A 19,961-nucleotide genomic window follows, 5' to 3' on the forward strand; every position below is an offset into this window, starting at 1 on the left:
AAAACCCTTTACTTAAATATACACAAGATCACTTAGAGGGGCATAATTGAACGAAAACGCCTATCTCCATGGGCGTTTATCTCCGAGAACGGGTCCGTGAAAGGGTGGACCGAACCGTATTTTGGGAAAAAATAGACGCCCATGTTTTATTCAACAATGTGTGAGCTGGGCGTTTTTGTTTTTCAGCGATAATAGAAAATGAAAGCGCCCAGCTCAAAAACGAATAAATCCAAGACATTTATTCGTGGGAGGGGCCAGGATTCGTAGTGCACTGGTCCCCCTCACATGCCAGGACATCAACCGGGCACCCTAGGGGGCACTTTTACAAAACCAAAAAAACAGGTAAAAGAGCTCCCAGGTGCATAGCACCCTTCCCTTGTGTGTTGAGCCCCCCAAATCCCCCTCAAAACCCACTGCCCACAAGTCTACACCATTACTATAGCCCTAAGGGGTGAAGGGGGGCACCTACAAGTGGGTACAGTGGGTTTGGGGGGGGTTGGACGACTAATAAGCATTAAGCAGCACAATTGTAACAGGTAGGGGGGATGGGCCTGGGTCCACCTGCCTGAAGTCCACTGCACCCCCTAACAACTCCTCCAGTGAGCTGCATACTGCTGCCAGGGAGCTGGGTATGACATTTGAGGGTGAAAATAAAAAGTTGTGAAACATCATTTTTTTGTGGTGGGAGGGGGTTAGTGACCACTGGGGGAGTCAGGGGAGGTCATCCCCGATTCCCTCCAGTGGTCATCTGGTCATTTAGGGCACTTTTTGGGGCCTTATTCGTGAAAAAACAGGGTCCAGGAAAAGTGTCCTAAATTCTAGCTAAAAACGCATACTTTTTTCCCATTATCGGTGAAATGCGCCCATCTTTGTTCGGCAGATAACCACGCCCCAGTTCCGCCTTCGCCACACCTCTGACATGCCCCCATCAACTTTGTCCGCATCTGCGACGGAGTGCAGTTGAAAACGTCCAAAAATCGGCTTTCGATTATACCGCTTTATTCGTTTTTGTGAGATAAACGTCCATCTCCCGATTTAGGTCGGAACTTGGGCGTTTTTCTCGTTCGATTATAAGCAGGTTAGGGAGCCCTTTTGGTAAAGCTTAGTGTGCACTAAGTGCCACGTAGCTCACAGGTATAAAATAAGACATTTAGCACGCACTACTTCCATTAGCACATTCTAACCTTTAGTAAAAGGGCCCCTTAGTCTAACATGTGTGGGATAAACATAAAGGAATCCTGTTCAGAAGAAATGGATCCTCAGGAGCTTAGCCGAGATTGAGTGACGGGGCTGGTGGTTGGGAGGTGGGGATAGTGCTGGGCAGACTTATACGGTCTGTGCCAGAGCCGGTGTTGGGAGGCGGGGATAGTGCTGGGCAGACTTGTACGGTCTGTGCCCTGAAAATGACAGTTACAAATCAAGGTAAGGTATACACAAAAAGTAGCACATATGAGTTTGTCTTGTTGGGCAGACTGGATGGACCGTGCAGGTCTTTTCTGCCGTCATCTACTATGTAATTCTGAATTCCTGCACCGTTGGAGATGCTCCATTGAGTAAATAGCGTTATCAGTGAAAACATGCAAAGGACACAGAGATGCTAAGAATTCTGTCAAAGGCTAACCAGCACCCAAAAGGAAGATCACTTGCTAATGTCGGTTCTCTAGGAAGACGCATCCTTAAATCATAGTGCATTTTACTGTGTGGTAACTCAATATATGGGGAAAAAATTCACAATATATTTAGGATTTTGCCTGATCTTCAGGCAAATATCTGTGGTTGATTATTTGCTCACATTTTTCAGCATTCTTAATTGTTCATTCACTGCAGAATATGACAGTAATGTGTCTTCTAGAATAAAAATGTCCGTATGCATGTCTTCTAGTCTTTGCGCTGGATTTAGCCTGCAGCACCATCCTAGGTATTTTCTTCTTTTTTTCTTGGATCTTGCTCTGTGTAATCCACATCCCTACCCGTGATTAAACTTTAGCAGGTTTATTTAGTTAGGGTTTATTTTTTGCCCTTTTTGAAGAATTGCTGTCAAGGCAGAGCACAGCAAGAATAAGGTGGATTTAAACAATAGACAATTAAAGCCAGGGCTATGAATTCCGAGTCATGGAGTCACAGTCGGAAGCCATTTTGGGTGGAGTTAGTAAAAATGTATAAACTCTTGACTCCAGCTTCAAAATAAATTTACCATATAGTATAATGGTTTTTTTAAAATCATTTTATACTTATATCTTTGTACTGGATGTAAAGTTGTGTTTACCAGTGCTTTAGATCTAGAACAAAAAAATTAAGGCCTAATATCAGTAGAAGTCAGCGTTAGAGATGGAGCCGGAGTTGCATAGTAGCAAAATAGAGGAGTGGTTTGGTGCACCAACGCCACAGCCCTGACTAAAGTGGTAAAAATATTTTATAACAAAAAAAAAAAAGTCAATACCAGTACGCATTATGGCATAGTATGCGTCGTACAATGTCAACACAATACACATTAAAACATCCTAATAGAGAGCATATGGTTTAAAAAGTGGAACATAGAGACAGATAAGATAAAATATAAGGGTAACTAACGTAAGGAAAAGGAGCATGAAAATGATCTCAGCTAGAGTAGGAGTGGATAGGCAAATCCTGCTACAGTATTTGCAGTTGGTGTTAATCCTTGTGTGTGTGACTAGCTATTTAATTTCTTCATTCGTTAAAGGCTTAGGAGAATCTGTCACCTGCAACACTTGGATGCTTTTCAGCCATAATGGAACAAAATAAAACCATCCAGGTCTAAAACTAAGACGTTTTGAGCTAGACCTGTTTTTAGAATAAGGCACAAAAAAGTGCCCTAAATGACCAGATGACCACTGGAGAGAATCGGGGATGACCTTCCCCTACTCCCCCAGTGGTCACTGACTCCCTCCCACCCTCCCCCCCAAAATGTGATTAAAAACATTACCAGCCTGCATGCCATCCTCAGATGTTAGAGCCAGGTCCATTAGAGCAGCATGCAGGTCCCTGGAATAGACTAGGGGTGGGTGCAGTGCACTGTAGATAGGTGGACAGAGGCTGTTACACTTGGGGTGGAAAACTTGAGTCATCCAAACCCTACTGTACCTACATATAGGTTCACTTTTCACCCGTAAAGGCTATGGTAGTGGTGGGTTTTTGGGGAGGGGGGGAGCTCAGCAGACAAGATAAGGGAGAAACGGTGAGATGAGTCCCTGGGAGCATGTATTCTGCAGTGCCCCCTAGTGTGCCACATTGCTCTCCTGGGATGTCTGGGAGACCCCTCTACTAAAAATGCTGGTCCCTCCTACCTCCCAATGGCTTGAATTTCTCTGTTTTTCAGTTGGACATTTGTTTTTTTGAAAATGGTAAAAAACAAAAAGCACCAAACCTTGTTTGAAAGGGTATAAAAAAAAAAAAAATAGATGTTTTTCTTTTTTCAAAAATGACTTTTTCATATTTGGATTTTGGATGTTTTGTGCAAAACGTCCAAAGTCAGACTTAGACATCATATCGAAAATGCCCCTCTTTTTCTGAATATGTTTGGAGAATTTCTCCATTTGTTTTGGTGGGTTCGAATTTTATTAGAGATGTTGAAATAATTTGCTAAAAGTTAATAATAAATAGAAGCTAGAATGAAGGAGATGCATAGTTTCATTAAAAGTTGAAAGATGGGAGAGTGGCCAAGATGGTGGCACGACCTGCAACGTGAGTGTCTTACCTGCTGCGGAAGCTGTTTCTTCAATACCATATACAAAGAGAAAGGGAGTTGCTTGGGATGTTTCCTCGGCAGCCCAAACTTCTCCCATTCAGCAGTCAATCTCGCAGTATGCAGTGACTACCCCCATTTTGAGAACCGGCGAGTGGGGCCTGGCGATAGAGGGCAAAGGAGAGAGCCCTTTTCTCTTGGACCAGATGTTTCTGTCCCCTCTGGAACTTGCTCGACCTTTGCAGCCCACAGAATCGGCAGCATTGACAGTGGTAACCCCAGCAGAAGATGCTAGTGGGAAGCTCCGTGTTAAAGGCGGGCCAGCTGCCGAAACGGTTGTGGAGAGGAGTAAGAGCAAGCTAGTTTCGCAGCAACTAGCTGAGTATGCAACGCCGTCATTGGAGAATATATGGAAAGTTCTCCAAAAATTGGATGTCTCAGCTGAGAAAACATCAAAAGAAGTCACTGCTCTTGTAAGATTGATGAGCTTTGTAACACTTTGAATGAAACGAGTCGATACTTTTCTGAGCAGGTTTCAGCAATAAAGGTTGAAATAAAATCGTTGTGGGAGGTCTCCTCTGGTTTGGTTAAAGATAAAATGTTTCTTCATAGGAAGGTTGAGCAGATTGAAAATTTCAATCCAGCATTGAATCTACGCTGTTTAAATTTTCCCAAGGCTACTGGAATTTCACCTCTTGATTGCTTTAGAAAATACTTGATGGAAGTTCTTAAATTTTCTTCAGAATCACTTCCTCCGTTGCATAGAATTTATTATATTCCTCTTAAATCTATGGAGGGACCTGGTGGCCTTATGCAACAGAAAGAACAATTAGAGAGCCTAAATGTATCAGCTTTGTTAGAGACTTCCCTGGATGAGATTTCTGAACGTTCTACATTGATTGCCTCATTTGTGTTTGAGCAAGACCTTAACACTGTTATGAGGTTATTTTTTTTTTTTTCGTAATTCTCAGACGCTATTTTGGAAAGAAAGTTTGGACTTTTCTAGATGTTACAAAACAGACACAGGATCGTAGGAAGGCCTTTTCGGGGTTTCGTCTGGATACATTATCATTGGGTGCCACTTCTCTTTTGGCCTATCCCTGTAAATGTAAAGTATACTTAAATATACTTTTTTCCAGCCTGAGCAGTTAAAAGCCTTCTTGGAGGTTAAGATACCGCAGGACTCCATGAGCAAGTATTGCAAGTTGTAATGGGGTGTTTTACGTTAATGGCCTTTTCTATATGTTCTTTTTTTCTTATATATATATATATATATATTTTTTTTTTTGTTACATTTGTACCCCATGCTTTCCCACTCATGGCAGGCTCAATGCGGCTTACATGGGGAAATGGAGGGTTAAGTGACTTGCCCAGAGTCACAAGGAGCTGCCTGTGCCTGAAGTGGGAATTGAACTCAGTTCCTCAGGACCCAAAGTCCACCACCCTAACCACTAGGCCACTCCTCCACTGTTGCTACTATTTGAGATTCTACATGGAATGTTGCTATTCCACTAGCAACATTCCATGTAGAAGTCGGCCCTTGCAGATCACCAATGTGGCCGCGCAGGCTTCTGCGAGTCTGACATCCTGCACGTATGTGCAGGACGTCAGACTCACAGAAACAGAAGCCTGCGCAGCCTTCTACATGGAATGTTGCTAGTGGAATAGCAACATTCCATGTAGAATCTCCAATAGTAGCAACATTCCATTTAGAATCTCCAATAGTATCTATTTTATTTTTGTTACATTTGTACCCTGCGCTTTCCCACTCATGGCAGGCTCAATGCGGCTTACATGGGGCAATAGAGGGTTAAGTGAATTGCCCAGAGTCACAAGGAGCTGCCTGTGCCTGAAGTGGGAATCCAACTCAGTTCCTCAGGACCAAAGTCCACCACCCTAACCACTAGGCCACTCCTCCACAGTTGTGTTTACATCTCCTTGCCTTTTCTGCTACTACCCCCAATGTATAGTGGTCTAAGAAGGAATGTTTATTTTCTTGAGTACATTCAATACTTGATTACTGAACTTTTTCCTTCCAATTTTCTGTATCAGGTGTTATACTTGTAATTTGATAAACTGAAAATTAAATAAATAAAAGTTGAAAGATGTGATGTGAATGTATGAACTTCCTGTTGAAAGAATATTTACATACCAAAAGAATAAAAATGCTTTATGGTGCACATTTAAAAGGCCATCTCTGAATTGTGCTGTAGCATTGTGAATGTCGCTCTAAGCATTAGGTAGTTTAGATTGACAGTTGTGTTTCCCTTGAAACCCATTTTATGGGTTGAACTCATCTTTTGGCCAAGGTCAGGGTTAATGAAACAAGAGAATCATTTTATTGCTATTGAACTTGCTCCTGGGAAAAGCTAAGTACCTCTTTGGTTTTTTTTTAATTTACGGATATTATTTAATTATATTTTCAAGTGACTTCACTTGAAAAATAGAAATCAGAAAAAAAGAAGCAACTTTCAACAGAATGTAAAAGAGGGAGCCACAGAAAATAGTGCACCGCAAAACCACTATCTTTTTTTTCCATAAAAAGTACAAATATTAATTCAAGGAGCATAAGGGAGATATCCGTGCTGAAGCCAACTATGTGACTCCAGCCTTTAGGGGTCTGCCCTCCACCGTTTTTTGAATAGCCTTTCAAGAAACCAGAAAGTTCAAGAGTTGTTTGGGCTCAAAGTAACGTAATTAATACCAAGATAAGAAACATGACATTGAGAAGGAATTTCAATGAATAGGTTGCATCAAGGACAATAGCCCTAGAATGCAAGGCCCAAAATTCTATGACACTTCTGTGACACCTGAGCAAGATCAAGAAAAATATGTAAGAACATAAGAGTTGCTTTACCGGGTCAGACCAAGGGTCCAACTAACTCAGTATCCTGTTCCCAACAGTTGCTGGTCCATATCACAAGTACCTGCTAGAGTCCCAAAAAGTAGCAAGATTCCATACTACTTAACCCTAGGGATACGCTGTGGCTTTCCCCAGGACTACATTAATAATCATTTATGAACTTTTCCTCTGGGAATGTCCCCAAACCTTTTTTTAAACCTAGTTACATTAACTGCTTTTACCACTTGCTCTGGCAGTGAGTTTCAGAGTTTAACTAACTCTATGTTGAGTGAAAAATATTTTCTCCTATTGCTTTTAAATGTGCTATTATGTAACATCATGGGAGTACCCTCTAATCTTTGTACTTCTTGAAAGAGTAAACAATTGATTCACGTTTACCTGTTCCACTCCATTCAGGATTTTTGAGGACCTTTATCATATCTCCCCTCAGTAATCTCTTCTCCAAGCTGAAGAACACTAACCTCTTTTAGCCTCTTTTCATACGAGAGTCGTTCCAGCTCCTTAATCTTTTTAGTCTTCCTTCTCTGTACCTTTTGTAGTTCCATTATTTGTTTTCCTTTATTTATTTATTTATTATATTTGTATCCCGCACTTTCCCACTAAAAGCAGGCTCAATGCGGCTTACATAGTAATAGGTAACACAGAATTTTGTTATGTAAAGTAGGAAATTAAGTATAACATAATAGAAGGATGGATGGGTAGTAAATGGATGGGTAGGTAGGTAGAGACAGGTGATAGAGAGAGGAGGGTAAGGTGGGAGATAGATTCTGGGTCAATGTCGTTTTCTCTTCAGTATATGTAAGGTAGAGATGCAGCGACCAGAATTACACACAGTAATCAAAATGTGGTCTCACCATGGAGCGAAACAGAGGCATTATTATATTCTTTTGTTCTCCATTCCTTTCCTAATAATTCTTATTATTCTGTTTGGATTTTTAGCTGATGCTGCGCACTGAGCAGAGATTATATTACCACTAGTAAGAAATGCCCGTTTCGGGGAAAAATGAAACGGGCGCTACTACTACTACTACTACTATTTAGCATTTCTATAGCGCTACAAGGCATACGCAGCGCTGCACAAACATTGAAGAAAGACAGTCCCTGCTCAAAGAGCTTACAATCTAATAGACAAAAAATAAATAAAGTAAGCAAATCAAATCAATTAATGTGAACGGGAAGGAAGAGAGGAGGGTAGGTGGAGGCGAGTGGTTACAAGTGGTTACGAGTCAAAAGCAATGTTAAAGAGGTGGGCTTTCAGTCTAGATTTAAAGGTGGGCAAGACGTAGGGGCTCAGGAAGTTTATTCCAGGCGTAGGGTGCAGCGAGACAGAAGGCGCGAAGTCTGGAGTTGGCAGTAGTGGAGAAGGGAACAGATAAGAAGGATTTATCCATGGAGTGGAGTGCACGGGAAGGGGTGTAGGGAAGGACGAGTGTGGAGAGATACTGGGGAGCAGCAGAGTGAATACATTTATAGGTTAGTAGAAGAAGTTTGAACAGGATGCGAAAACGGATAGGGAGCCAGTGAAGAGTCTTGAGGAGAGGGGTAGTATGAGTAAAGCGACCCTGGCGGAAGATGAGACGGGCAGCAGAGTTTTGAACCGACTGGAGAGGGGAGAGGTGACTAAGTGGGAGGCCAGCAAGAAGCAGATTGCAGTAGTCTAAACGAGAGGTGACAAGGGTGTGGATGAGGGTTTTGGTAGAGTGCTCGGAAAGAAAGGGGCGGATTTTACGGATGTTGTAAAGAAAGAAACGACAGGTCTTGGCGGTCTGCTGGATATGAGCAGAGAAGGAGAGAGAAGAGTCAAAGATGACCCCAAGGTTTCGAGCTGAGGAGACAGGGAGAATGAGAGAGCCATCAACAGAAATAGAAAACGGGGGGAGCGGGGAGGTGGGTTTGGGGGGGGGAAAATGAGAAGCTCGGTTTTGGTCATATTTAATTTCAGGTGGCGTTGAGACATCCAGACAGCAATGTCAGACAAGCATGCTGAAACTTTGGTTTGGATGCAAGGTGAGATATCAGGGATAGAAAGGTAGATTTGGGAGTCATCAGCATAGAGATGGTAGGAAAAGCCATGGGATGAGATTAATGAACCAAGGGAAGAAGTGTAGATAGAAAAGAGGAGGGGACCAAGAACAGAACCCTGAGGTACGCCGACAGGCAGAGGGATAGAAGTAGAAGAGGATCCACCAGAGTGAACACTAAAGGTGCGGAGGGAGAGGTAGGAAGAGAACCAGGAAAGGACAGAGCCCTGGAATCCAAGTGAGGACAGGGTATCGAGAAGTATGCTGTGATCGACAGTGTCAAAAGCAGCGGAAAGATCAAGAAGAATGAGGATGGAATATTGACCTCTGGATTTAGCCAGTAATAGGTCATTGGAGACTTTAGTAAGCGCAGTTTCGGTTGAGTGGAGAGGACGAAAACCAGATTGTAATGGGTCAAGAATAGCATGTGAGGAGAGAAAATCAAGGCAGCGGCGGTGAACAGCACGCTCAAGTAATTTGTAGAGAAAAGGAAGGAGGGAGATGGGTCGGTAATTAGAGGGACAAGTAGGGTCAAGTGAAGGCTTCTTAAGGAGAGGTGTGACCACAGCATGTTTAAAGGCAGCAGGGACAGTCGCAGTGGAAAGTGAGAGGTTGAGAATGTGACAGATAAAAGGAATAAGAGTAGGAGAGATGGCATTAAGAAGGTGGGTGGGAATGGGATCAGAGGAACAGGTGGTACATTTTGAGGAAGAAAGGAGAAGTGTAGTTTCCTCAATAGTAACTTCAGGAAAGGAGGAAAGGGAATGAGGGGTAGGAGAGAGAGGGGAACGGACAAGTGGAGGGAGAGTTGGTGAGGTAGAGAAAGCAAGGTTTATCTTTTGAACCTTGTTGTGAAAGAATTCAGCAAGGGTCTGAGGAGATAATGAAGGGGGAGTTGGGGGAGGGGGCACCTTGAGGAGAGAGTTCAATGTGGTGAAGAGAAGTCGAGGATTAGAGCCAAGAGAGTTGGTCAGTTGGATATAATAATCCTGTTTAGCACGTAAAAGAGCAGATTGGAAGGAGGTCAGCATGAACTTAAAGTGTAAGAAATCAGCAAGGGCCCGAGATTTCCGCCAGAGGCGTTCGGCGGAGCGGGTACAGGAACGTAGGTAGCGGATATTAGAAGTCAGCCAAGGTTGGGGTTTTGTACGCCTTACAGGGCGGGTCATCAAAGGTGCAAGAGTGTCTAAGGCAGAGGATAGAGTATTGTTGTAAGAAGAAACAGCCTCGTTGACAGCCGTGGATGGTGCCACAGTAGAGAGGAGGTTTGAAACATGGGAGGATAGAGATGAAGGGTCAATATCGTGAAGATTCCTAGATAAATTAGATAGGATAGGACGGGACTGGGAGGGAGGAGATTTAAGTGTGAAAGTTATAAGATGGTGATCAGAGGAGGGATGATCAGAGGCAAGGAAACTAGAAGGTGAACAGTTGGAGGAGAAGATGAGATCAAGACAGTGACCATTTTGATGAGTGGGGGAGGTGGAGCATAGTTGGAGATTAAAGGAGGACGTTAAAGTGAGTAACTTGGAAATATAAGAGTTGGAAGGATCATTAGCAGGAATATTAAAGTCACCAAGGATGAGAGAGGGGGAGGAAGGATCATGGAAGAAGGCAAGCCAGGCGTCAAAGTCACTGAGAAAGGATGAAAGCAGGGTAATTCCCCCTCCCCCCCCACCGTCCTCCCTCCCTCCCTGCCGAGTTCCAGACCCCCCCTCCGTGGCTCTCTTCCGAGTTGCAGACCTGTCCTCTCCCTCCCTCAGTCCGTCAGTGAGGCGGTTGCGAGTTTGTGCAAGTAAAGTTCGGAGCGCTTTCCCAGCAGCTGTCACTGTGGAAGTCGTGCGTTGTGTGTTCCCCGGCGCACTGTCTGCGTCATCGCGTTTAGACGCGAGGGCGGAGCTACAGTGACTGCAGCCTGCAGGCCAAACCGGATATCTCGGGCGCCTCAAGTTTCAGGCTTGAGGCTTCAATGGAACGTTGGAGGTGCCTTTTATATACAGTGGTGGAAATAAGTATTTGATCCCTTGCTGATTTTGTAAGTTTGCCCACTGACAAAGACATGAGCAGCCCATAATTGAAGGGTAGGTTATTGGTAACAGTGAGAGATAGCACATCACAAATTAAATCCGGAAAATCACATTGTGGAAAGTATATGAATTTATTTGCATTCTGCAGAGGGAAATAAGTATTTGATCCCCCACCAACCAGTAAGAGATCTGGCCCCTACAGACCAGGTAGATGCTCCAAATCAACTCGTTACCTGCATGACAGACAGCTGTCGGCAATGGTCACCTGTATGAAAGACACCTGTCCACAGACTCAGTGAATCAGTCAGACTCTAACCTCTACAAAATGGCCAAGAGCAAGGAGCTGTCTAAGGATGTCAGGGACAAGATCATACACCTGCACAAGGCTGGAACGGGCTACAAAACCATCAGTAAGACGCTGGGTGAGAAGGAGACAACTGTTGGTGCCATAGTAAGAAAATGGAAGAAGTACAAAATGACTGTCAATCGACAAAGATCTGGGGCTCCACGCAAAATCTCACCTCGTGGGGTATCCTTGATCATGAGGAAGGTTAGAAATCAGCCTACAACTACAAGGGGGGAACTTGTCAATGATCTCAAGGCAGCTGGGACCACTGTCACCACGAAAACCATTGGTAACACATTACGACATAACGGATTGCAATCCTGCAGTGCCCGCAAGGTCCCCCTGCTCCGGAAGGCACATGTGACGGCCCGTCTGAAGTTTGCCAGTGAACACCTGGATGATGCCGAGAGTGATTGGGAGAAGGTGCTGTGGTCAGATGAGACAAAAATTGAGCTCTTTGGCATGAACTCAACTCGCCGTGTTTGGAGGAAGAGAAATGCTGCCTATGACCCAAAGAACACCGTCCCCACTGTCAAGCATGGAGGTGGAAATGTTATGTTTTTGGGGTGTTTCTCTGCTAAGGGCACAGGACTACTTCACCGCATCAATGGGAGAATGGATGGGGCCATGTACCGTACAATTCTGAGTGACAACCTCCTTCCCTCCGCCAGGGCCTTAAAAATGGGTCGTGGCTGGGTCTTCCAGCACGACAATGACCCAAAACATACAGCCAAGGCAACAAAGGAGTGGCTCAGGAAGAAGCACATTAGGGTCGTGGAGTGGCCTAGCCAGTCACCAGACCTTAATCCCATTGAAAACTTATGGAGGGAGCTGAAGCTGCGAGTTGCCAAGCGACAGCCCAGAACTCTTAATGATTTAGAGATGATCTGCAAAGAGGAGTGGACCAAAATTCCTCCTGACATGTGTGCAAACCTCATCATCAACTACAGAAGACGTCTGACCGCTGTGCTTGCCAACAAGGGTTTTGCCACCAAGTATTAGGTCTTGTTTGCCAGAGGGATTAAATACTTATTTCCCTCTGCAGAATGCAAATAAATTCATATACTTTCCACAATGTGATTTTCCGGATTTAATTTGTGATGTGCTATCTCTCACTGTTACCAATAACCTACCCTTCAATTATGGGCTGCTCATGTCTTTGTCAGTGGGCAAACTTACAAAATCAGCAAGGGATCAAATACTTATTTCCACCACTGTATATAGATGATGATATTCTTGATTTTATTTTTGGAAAAAGTAAAGTAACCCTGTTGTGTACTGTTTTTAGGATGTTTTGTTAATTCTGGTACAGTGATGAATGTAGTCCCCCTGTCACATCGATAAGTTATGCGTTCTGAGTGGTAGAGTTTTTAAGGGCTTTTAAAATAAGCATTATAATACAAGTTTTAATCTTTTGCTACATAAATATTTTTTCAATAGGAAGTTCATATCTATAATTTTCTAGGTATTGTTTTTAAGAATGCAATGAAGAGAAGTTAAAAACCAAGACATGTTTGTGTTGTTTTCTTACCATGTTGAAATAGTTTGTTTCTCAAATTTGGTGTTTTCCTTTTTGCTTTTGATGTTTGGAATTGGAAGATTGGATGGGTTTTATGGTCTTCCTTATTGTCATATTGTGTGCTTCTAAATAGCTTTTGTATATTGAGTACAATCTGTAGCCATTTGCTAGAAATATCATTAATCTTGGGAGCACGTTTTGAATACAGGACGCAGTACAGAGAAATTGGGGCTTTGTCCCCCTCTGTCAGCATTAAAGGAAAAACAGGCGCTAATATAGATAAACTGGCATTAGAATTAAGTCTGTAATATTATCAGTGTAGTATTTTTCTTTAGCCATATAAAGTGAGCTGCATAGCTAGCTGGTTTCTCGTCATATCTAAAGGACTTATGACTAGGTTGTTCTTTAAATATTTGAAAATCAAATATGATTCATTATTTTTTGTTTGTTTTTTTTCTAGTGAAGTACACAGCCCTGGATATGCAGGCGTCGGAGCCACCGCCATATGAACATCCAAAGATCTGAAACTGGACTTGATGCTAACCAATAATAGCAAAACATGCTTCGAGTCTTTTGCTACATTCTGCTCTGAAAAATACTGTATATGTAGTTAGACTGTATTGGCCCCTGATTATTCTAGGCTAGTTGTGTGAGTTAAATGTCCAGTTTAAAGAGTGGTATGTTTACATTTCACCCACAGGTTCTTCCATTAGATGAACTCTCTGGCATCACTCCTTGCAGTGGGCCCAACTGTTTTAAAATTCTGAAATATTAACTCGGTTTAAATTTAGAATTTTCACTTTGGCCCATCTAGGTGTTCCTTTTCTCACAGAAATTATCAGTTATCTCTTAGTATGAATATTCTTTTTTTTTTTTTTTTTCTACTCCGGTAAAGATAAATTTTATGACAACTGATTCAGTAATATTGGTGTTAATTCTTGTTGAAAACTTGCTTTACTTTATTTATAGCACGTGTACATATGGGCACAGACCAAAGGTCCATCAAGGCTAGTATCCTGTTTCCAACAGTGGTCAATCCAGGGCACAAGTACATGGCAAAATCCCGAACGACTAAATAGATTCTTTACTGCGTATACCAGGATAAGCAGTGGATTTTCCCCAAGTCCACCTTCATATTGTTTTACAGACTTTTTTTTTTCCAGGAACTTACCCAAATCGTTTTTTAAAACCTGCTGGCAATGAATTCCCATAACTTAATTATATGTTGAGTGAAGAAATACTTTTACAAAATTTGTTTTAAATGTGCCACTTAGTAACTTCATCATGTGTCTCTTAATCCTTGTTCTCTTGGAAAGAGTAAACAAGTGATTCACTTCTATCCCTTCCAGTCCACTCATTATTTTATAGACCTCTATCATATCTCCTTTCTAAGTTGCAAGGGTCCTAACCTCTTAAAAGCCTTTCTTCATAGGGGAGTTATTCCATTCCCTTTATCATTTTGGCTGCCCTTCTCTATTCTGCTATATCTTTTATAAGGTGCAGTGACCAGAATTGTACACAATATTCAATTTCTGGGGTTTTTTTCTCCAGTCCCCTCCTAAAACTAAGCAAACCTTGGTTTGCTGTCCTCCCTGCTGAGGGATGGTAGGGATTCTCAGAGACCAGTTCCACATGCTTTTCAAGGTGCAGTTAAAATATTTTTATCCTCAGGGGCAGCATTTCTTCTGATTACCTTCCCATTTTTCTCTCAGCAGGGATCTATTGTATGTCATTTTCCTCCCACATGTAGAAGGAAATAATTATGGTAGAGAATACAGCTTGCTGTACTAATACTACTACTTATCATTTCTATAGCACTACTAGATATATGAAGTGCTGTATACTGGACATAAAGAGAAAGTCCCTGCTCGACAGAACTTACAATCTAATTCGGATAGACAAACAGGACAAATAAGAGATAAGGAAATGACTAATGTGGGAATGATAAAACATGGGTACTGAACAAGTGAGTAAGGGTTAGGAGTTAAAAGCAGCATCAAAAAGGTGTCTTTTAGCCTAGATTTGAAGCCTGCCAAAGATGGAGCTTGACGTACCGGCTCAGGAAGTCTTCCAGGTATATGGTGCAGCAAGATAAAAGGATTAGAGTCTGGAGTTAGCGGCGGAGGAGATGGGTGCAGATGGTGAAATTAGGCCTTACCTGCTAATTTTCTTTCCTCTAGACCCTCCAGACCGGTCAAGACGCTTGGGTTATGCATGCCTACCAGCAGAGGGAGACTGAGAACACTAACTTCAAACTGAGTACATATAACCTGTGCTAGCCCTCTATCTCCAGTATACACTTAGCAAAGCAGAGAAAACAAATCCCTGGAACAGTAACTCTGAAAACTCATAGAACCCCTGTACCTGGAAAACTAATAGTCAAACACCAACAGTGTGCTTAAACAGATGAAACGCCCATGCGTCCCACTCTGCAGAATATTAGAGTCAAAGAAAGTTCTCCGACCATACTGAATATAAAATGAACAGACATAGCAGAACACGGCTCAAAATACTTCTGATAATTGACACGGCTGAAAAATACTTCTGATAAGAAACAGGGCGGGCTCTTGACCGGTCTGGAGGGTCTAGAGGAAAGAAAATTAGCAGGTAAGGCCTAATTTCACCTTCCTCAGCAACCCTCCAGACCGGTCAAGACGCTTGGGAAGTACCAAAGCAGTAGACACATTAAGGGTGGGACCCACGAAAAGCAGAAGACAACACAGCCGCTCCAAACCGAGCATCCTCTTTTGCCTGCACATCAATTCTATAATGCTTTACAAAAGAATGAATGGACGACCACGCCGCCGCCTTGCAAATGTCCTGCGGAGGAATAAAACTGCTTTCCACCCAAGAAGCGGCTACCCCCCGAGTAGAGTGTGCCTTCAATACCGAGGGAACTGTCCGACGCCTCAACAAATACGCCGAGGCAATAGTCTCCTTCAACCATCTAGCCAGAGTAGCCTTGGAAGCCGCTTCCCCCTTTCTGGGACCTCCAAACAAAATGAACAACCGATCCGACGCTCGGAAATCCTGCGTTCTGGTCAAATACGACCGCAAGATGCGTCGAACATCCAACTTAGCCAAACGACGTTGAGAGAGATCACCAGACCTATCCCCCAACACTGGTAACGAGATCACCTGATTTACATGAAAGGAGGATACCACCTTAGGGACAAATGAAGGAACTGTCCGCAAAGTCACTTTCTCCTTAGCCAAGGAGAGAAAAGGCTCTCTACAAGACAAAGCCTGTAGCTCCGAAATTCTACGCGCCGAAGTAATGGCCACCAGAAACACTGTCTTTAAAGTAAGATCTTTACACGAGATGGAAGCCAACGGTTCAAACGGAGGGCCTACCAGAGCCTCCAAGACCAAATTCAAATCCCAAGGCGGCACCGTCGGCCGGCAAGGCGGGCGAAGCAACTTGACAGCTTTCAAGAACCGCCCCACGTCCGGCGAAGCCGCCAAGGAAATTCCCTGAATCTTTCCACGGAAACAAGACAACGCTGAAACCTGCACTTTCAGGGAAGAGAGCGAGAGCCCCCTGTCCAGACCATCCTGCAGGAACTCCAAAACTTCCGCGATCGACACGCGTAGAGGAACATAATCCCGCTCTTGACACCAGTTCTCAAAAATGCGCCACACCCGCACATAAGCCAAAGAAGTAGACCTCTTACGAGAACGCAACATGGTATCAATTACCCTGGCTGAAAAACCTTTCTTCCTTAATCTGAGCCTCTCAAGAGCCAGGCCGTAAGCGAGAATGGAGCCGGGTCGGCCATCTCGATCGGCCCCTGAACCAATCTCACCCTGGGCCCCAACGGCATCGGAGCCTGCACTAATAACCGAACTAGATCTCCGTACCACGGACGTCGAGGCCAATTGGGTGCAATCAGAACCACTAGACCTGCATGGCGCCCGATCCGCTGCACCACGCGGCCCACCAGCGGCCATGGCGGAAAAACATAGAGCAACTGTTGAGTCGGCCACGGGAGCACTAACGCGTCGATGCCCTCGGCCCGAGGATCTCTTCGACGACTGAAGAAGCGAGGGACCTGAGCGTTGTCGGCCGATGCCATGAGATCCAGCCCCGGCCGACCCCATTCCAACACCAGTCGATTGAACACTGAGGGATGGAGGGACCACTCCCCGGGGTCTAACGTGTGTCTGCTTAGAAAATCCGCACTCACGTTGTCCACCCCTGCCACGTGGCCCGCCGAGAGACCCTGAAGATGAGCTTCTGCCCAGAACATTAACTCCGCCGCCTCCACAGCTAACGCTTGGCTCTTCGTTCCCCCCTGCCGATTTACATATGCGACGGCCGTGGCATTGTCGGAAAGCACCCTGACTGCCTTGCCTACTAACAGGGTGTGAAAGGACCGAAGAGCCAAACGAATTGCTCGAGTCTCCAGGCGATTGATGGACCAAGATGCTTCCTCCAACGTCCAACGTCCTTGAGCTACCTGACCCAGGCAATGCGCTCCCCAGCCCGAGAGACTCGCATCCGTGGTCAGCACCGTCCAACTGGGAGGGTCCAGCGGCATGCCCTTTGCTAGATTCGGAGCGTGGAGCCACCAGTGAAGGCTGCGAAGGGCAACCCTCGGCAGAGGGAAACTCTCCTCCAGGTCCTGAGACTGAGGAGACCAACGAGTCAACAAAGCTCTCTGTAATTCTCTCATATGGGCCCTGGCCCAAGGGACCACCTCTATTGTTGCTGCCATCAGACCCAACACCTGCAGATACGCCCGAGCCGAAGGCGCTCTCTGCGCTCGGAGCCGCCGGATCTGCCCCTGTAGCTTGGAGATGCGAGAAGCTGTCAAGAACACCCGGCCCTTCTTCGTGTCGAAGCGAACTCCCAGATACTCCAGAGACTGGGAAGGCACCAGGTGACACTTTGCCAGATTGACCACCCAACCGAGCGACTGTAAGAAGGTCACCACACGACCGGTAGCCTCCTCGCTCTCTGACCTTGATTTGGCCCGAATCAACCAGTCGTCCAGATACGGATGAACCAAAATGCCCTGTAAGCGCAGCGCCGCCGCCACCACCACCATCACCTTGGAGAAGGTGCGAGGCGCAGTCGCCAGGCCGAAAGGCAGCGCACAAAACTGAAAATGCCTCCCTAAGACCACAAAGCGAAGAAAACGCTGGTGCGCCTCTAGAATGGGAATGTGTAAGTAAGCCTCTGTCAGATCTAGAGACGTCAGAAACTCTCCTTCTTGCACCGCTACAATAACTGAGCGTAACGTCTCCATCCGAAAGGAGGGAACCTTTAGGGCCGCATTGACCTTCTTGAGGTCTAAAATGGGCCGGAAGGCCCCCTCTTCCTTCTTGGGCACCACGAAGTAAATGGAGTAACAGCCCGTACCTCTTTCTAACCTGGGAACAGGCACCACCGCCCCTAACCCGATTAGACTCGACAGAGTGGCCCGTACTGCTCTTGCCTTGCATCTTGAATGACAGGGAGACACGAGAAAGAAGTCGGAGAGGGGACTGTCGAATTCTAGGGCGTACCCGTCTCGCACTATCTGCAGTACCCACTGGTCTGACGTGATCTGGACCCACCTCTGGTAAAACAAGCGTAAGCGAGCCCCCACGCGAACCAAAGGCTGGGTCCCCAAACCATCATTGAGACACACGGGACGTACCGGACGCTCCCGAAGAGGAGCCTCGCCCCCCGCGACGGCCACCTCGAAAGGACTGGGTTCTCTGGAAAAACCGACCCCTAGTCCCCCCAGAGGACCTACCGGGCCGATACCGCCGAGCCTCCTGAAAGCGCCCCCGCCCTGCTGCCCCCTTAGACTCCTTGGGGCGAAGCTCAGGAAGCCGAGGGGCCTTAGCATCACCAAGACCCTTCACCAACTTATCCAATTCCTCCCCGAAAAGCAAAGAGCCTCTAAAAGGGAGGGAACAAAGTTTAGTCTTGGAGGCGGCATCGGCCACCCAGCCCCGTAACCACAGGGCCCGCCGAGCCGCCACCGCAAAGGTCATGTTCTTAGCCGAGGCCCTCAACAAATCGTACAGCGCATCCGCTAAGAACGACGACCCCATCTCCAACTTGGCCAGATCTTGAACAAGAGAAGCCCTATCAGCCTGCGGACTATCCAGGAGCCTCTCAGCCCAGCAAAAACAAGCCCGAGCCACTAGACCTCCACAAACAGACGCTTGCAGCGCCAAGGCCGACAGATCAAAACTGCGCTTTAGGAAGGTCTCCAATTTCCTATCCTGAGGGTCCCGCAACGCGGCCCCCCCATCCACTGGAATAGCAGTAGCCTTAGTCACTGCCGTAACCACGGCATCCACAGTCGGGGGCCTGAGGGAGTCTCTGTCCTCCTGAGGAAGAGGATAGAGCTTAGTCATAGCTCGAGCCACCTTACACTGAGCCTCCGGCGAATGCCACTCCTGCGTGATCATATCTCTCAAGTCCGCATTCATAGGGAAAGAGCGAGAGACCCGCCTGATCCCCTTGACCAAAGGATCCACCTGCTTCCCATCCCCAATGGGAGCTGCCGCCGGATCAAACCTTAAAGTGGCAGACACCTGCTCAATGAGGTCCGCTAATTCATCCCTGTGAAAAATCCTAACCACCGAGGGGTCTTCCCCAGGCAAGGACAGGTCCCCATCCTGCCCTGCCACCGACCCCTCCTCCTCTTCTAGGGGGCTAAAATCACCCTCAGAATCCGGAGGGGAAAAGGCCTCTACATCTTCAGAGCACTCCACACGTGGTCTTTTAGCGGTAGCCCCCCCAACTTAGGACTAAGGGACTCCGCACCCGATGGGCCCGCTTTCCAAGCCTGAAACAAACTCCAAACAAACTCAGGAGGGAACCCCATGCTGCCTGAGGCCTCCCCCCCAGCGGGACTCGAAATCGGGAGGGGCTGCGGCCCCACGACCGTCTCAGTGCCCAAAAGACCCGAATCCAAGATGGCGGCGGTTCCCGCCAAAATCGGGACCGCCGCTGAAGCGCCAACCTGAGCCGCACAACTCTCCTGCGATCCCGCCGAAGGAGCCTCCGCAGCTAACACCGGTGGCGCGAGGGATGGGGCCTTGGGCTCTCCACAAAACCGGCAGGAACCGCCAGCTTCGTCAACACCCCGACGCGCGCACAGCCGGCAACGAAGGAACTTCCCCGACATACTCGCGTCTAAACAAAAAACAGCTGATTGCAACCGGCGAAGTTAAAAGAAAGAAAACCAACACTCACCGGCGCTGAATACTGACTCAGCTCTCCCAGACCGGCTGAACAACTCCGGAGACCCCGGAGTGCAGCTCCTGCAGTCCTCCACACGAGGAGTTTTTTTTTTTTTTTTTAAACTTTATTTGAGCCCTGCTGCTAGAATCTGAAAGGCACTCAAGGCTGCAGGATTAACACTGCAGCCGAGGCACAACTCTGGCCAAAACGGGAGAGCCAGTCGGGGGGAGGGACCCGGCCACCCGGGTGTGACACCCCAGAGGGGACAATGGCAGGCCCCACCGGACCTACCA

The 19,961-nt window shown here is 46.1% G+C and overlaps 1 protein-coding gene across 4 annotated transcripts in view; it reads left to right on the top strand.

Annotated features, from left to right (window-relative positions):
• Positions 1 to 13,969, top strand: part of CD99L2 (CD99 molecule like 2) — a 134,295-nt gene extending 120,326 nt beyond the window's left edge. For all 4 annotated transcript variants that reach the window (XM_030210624.1, XM_030210626.1, XM_030210625.1 and 1 more), the window contains one exon: positions 12,940 to 13,969. In XM_030210624.1, the coding sequence (XP_030066484.1) occupies positions 12,940 to 13,004 (65 nt within the window). In that variant the 3' untranslated portion in view covers positions 13,005 to 13,969. The remainder of the gene's footprint in view (positions 1 to 12,939) is intronic.
• The last annotated feature ends 5,992 nt before the right edge of the window (positions 13,970 to 19,961 follow it).

Source organism: Microcaecilia unicolor, chromosome 7 (assembly GCF_901765095.1).
Source record: "Microcaecilia unicolor chromosome 7, aMicUni1.1, whole genome shotgun sequence".
NCBI classification, from domain to species: Eukaryota; Metazoa; Chordata; class Amphibia; order Gymnophiona; family Siphonopidae; genus Microcaecilia; species Microcaecilia unicolor.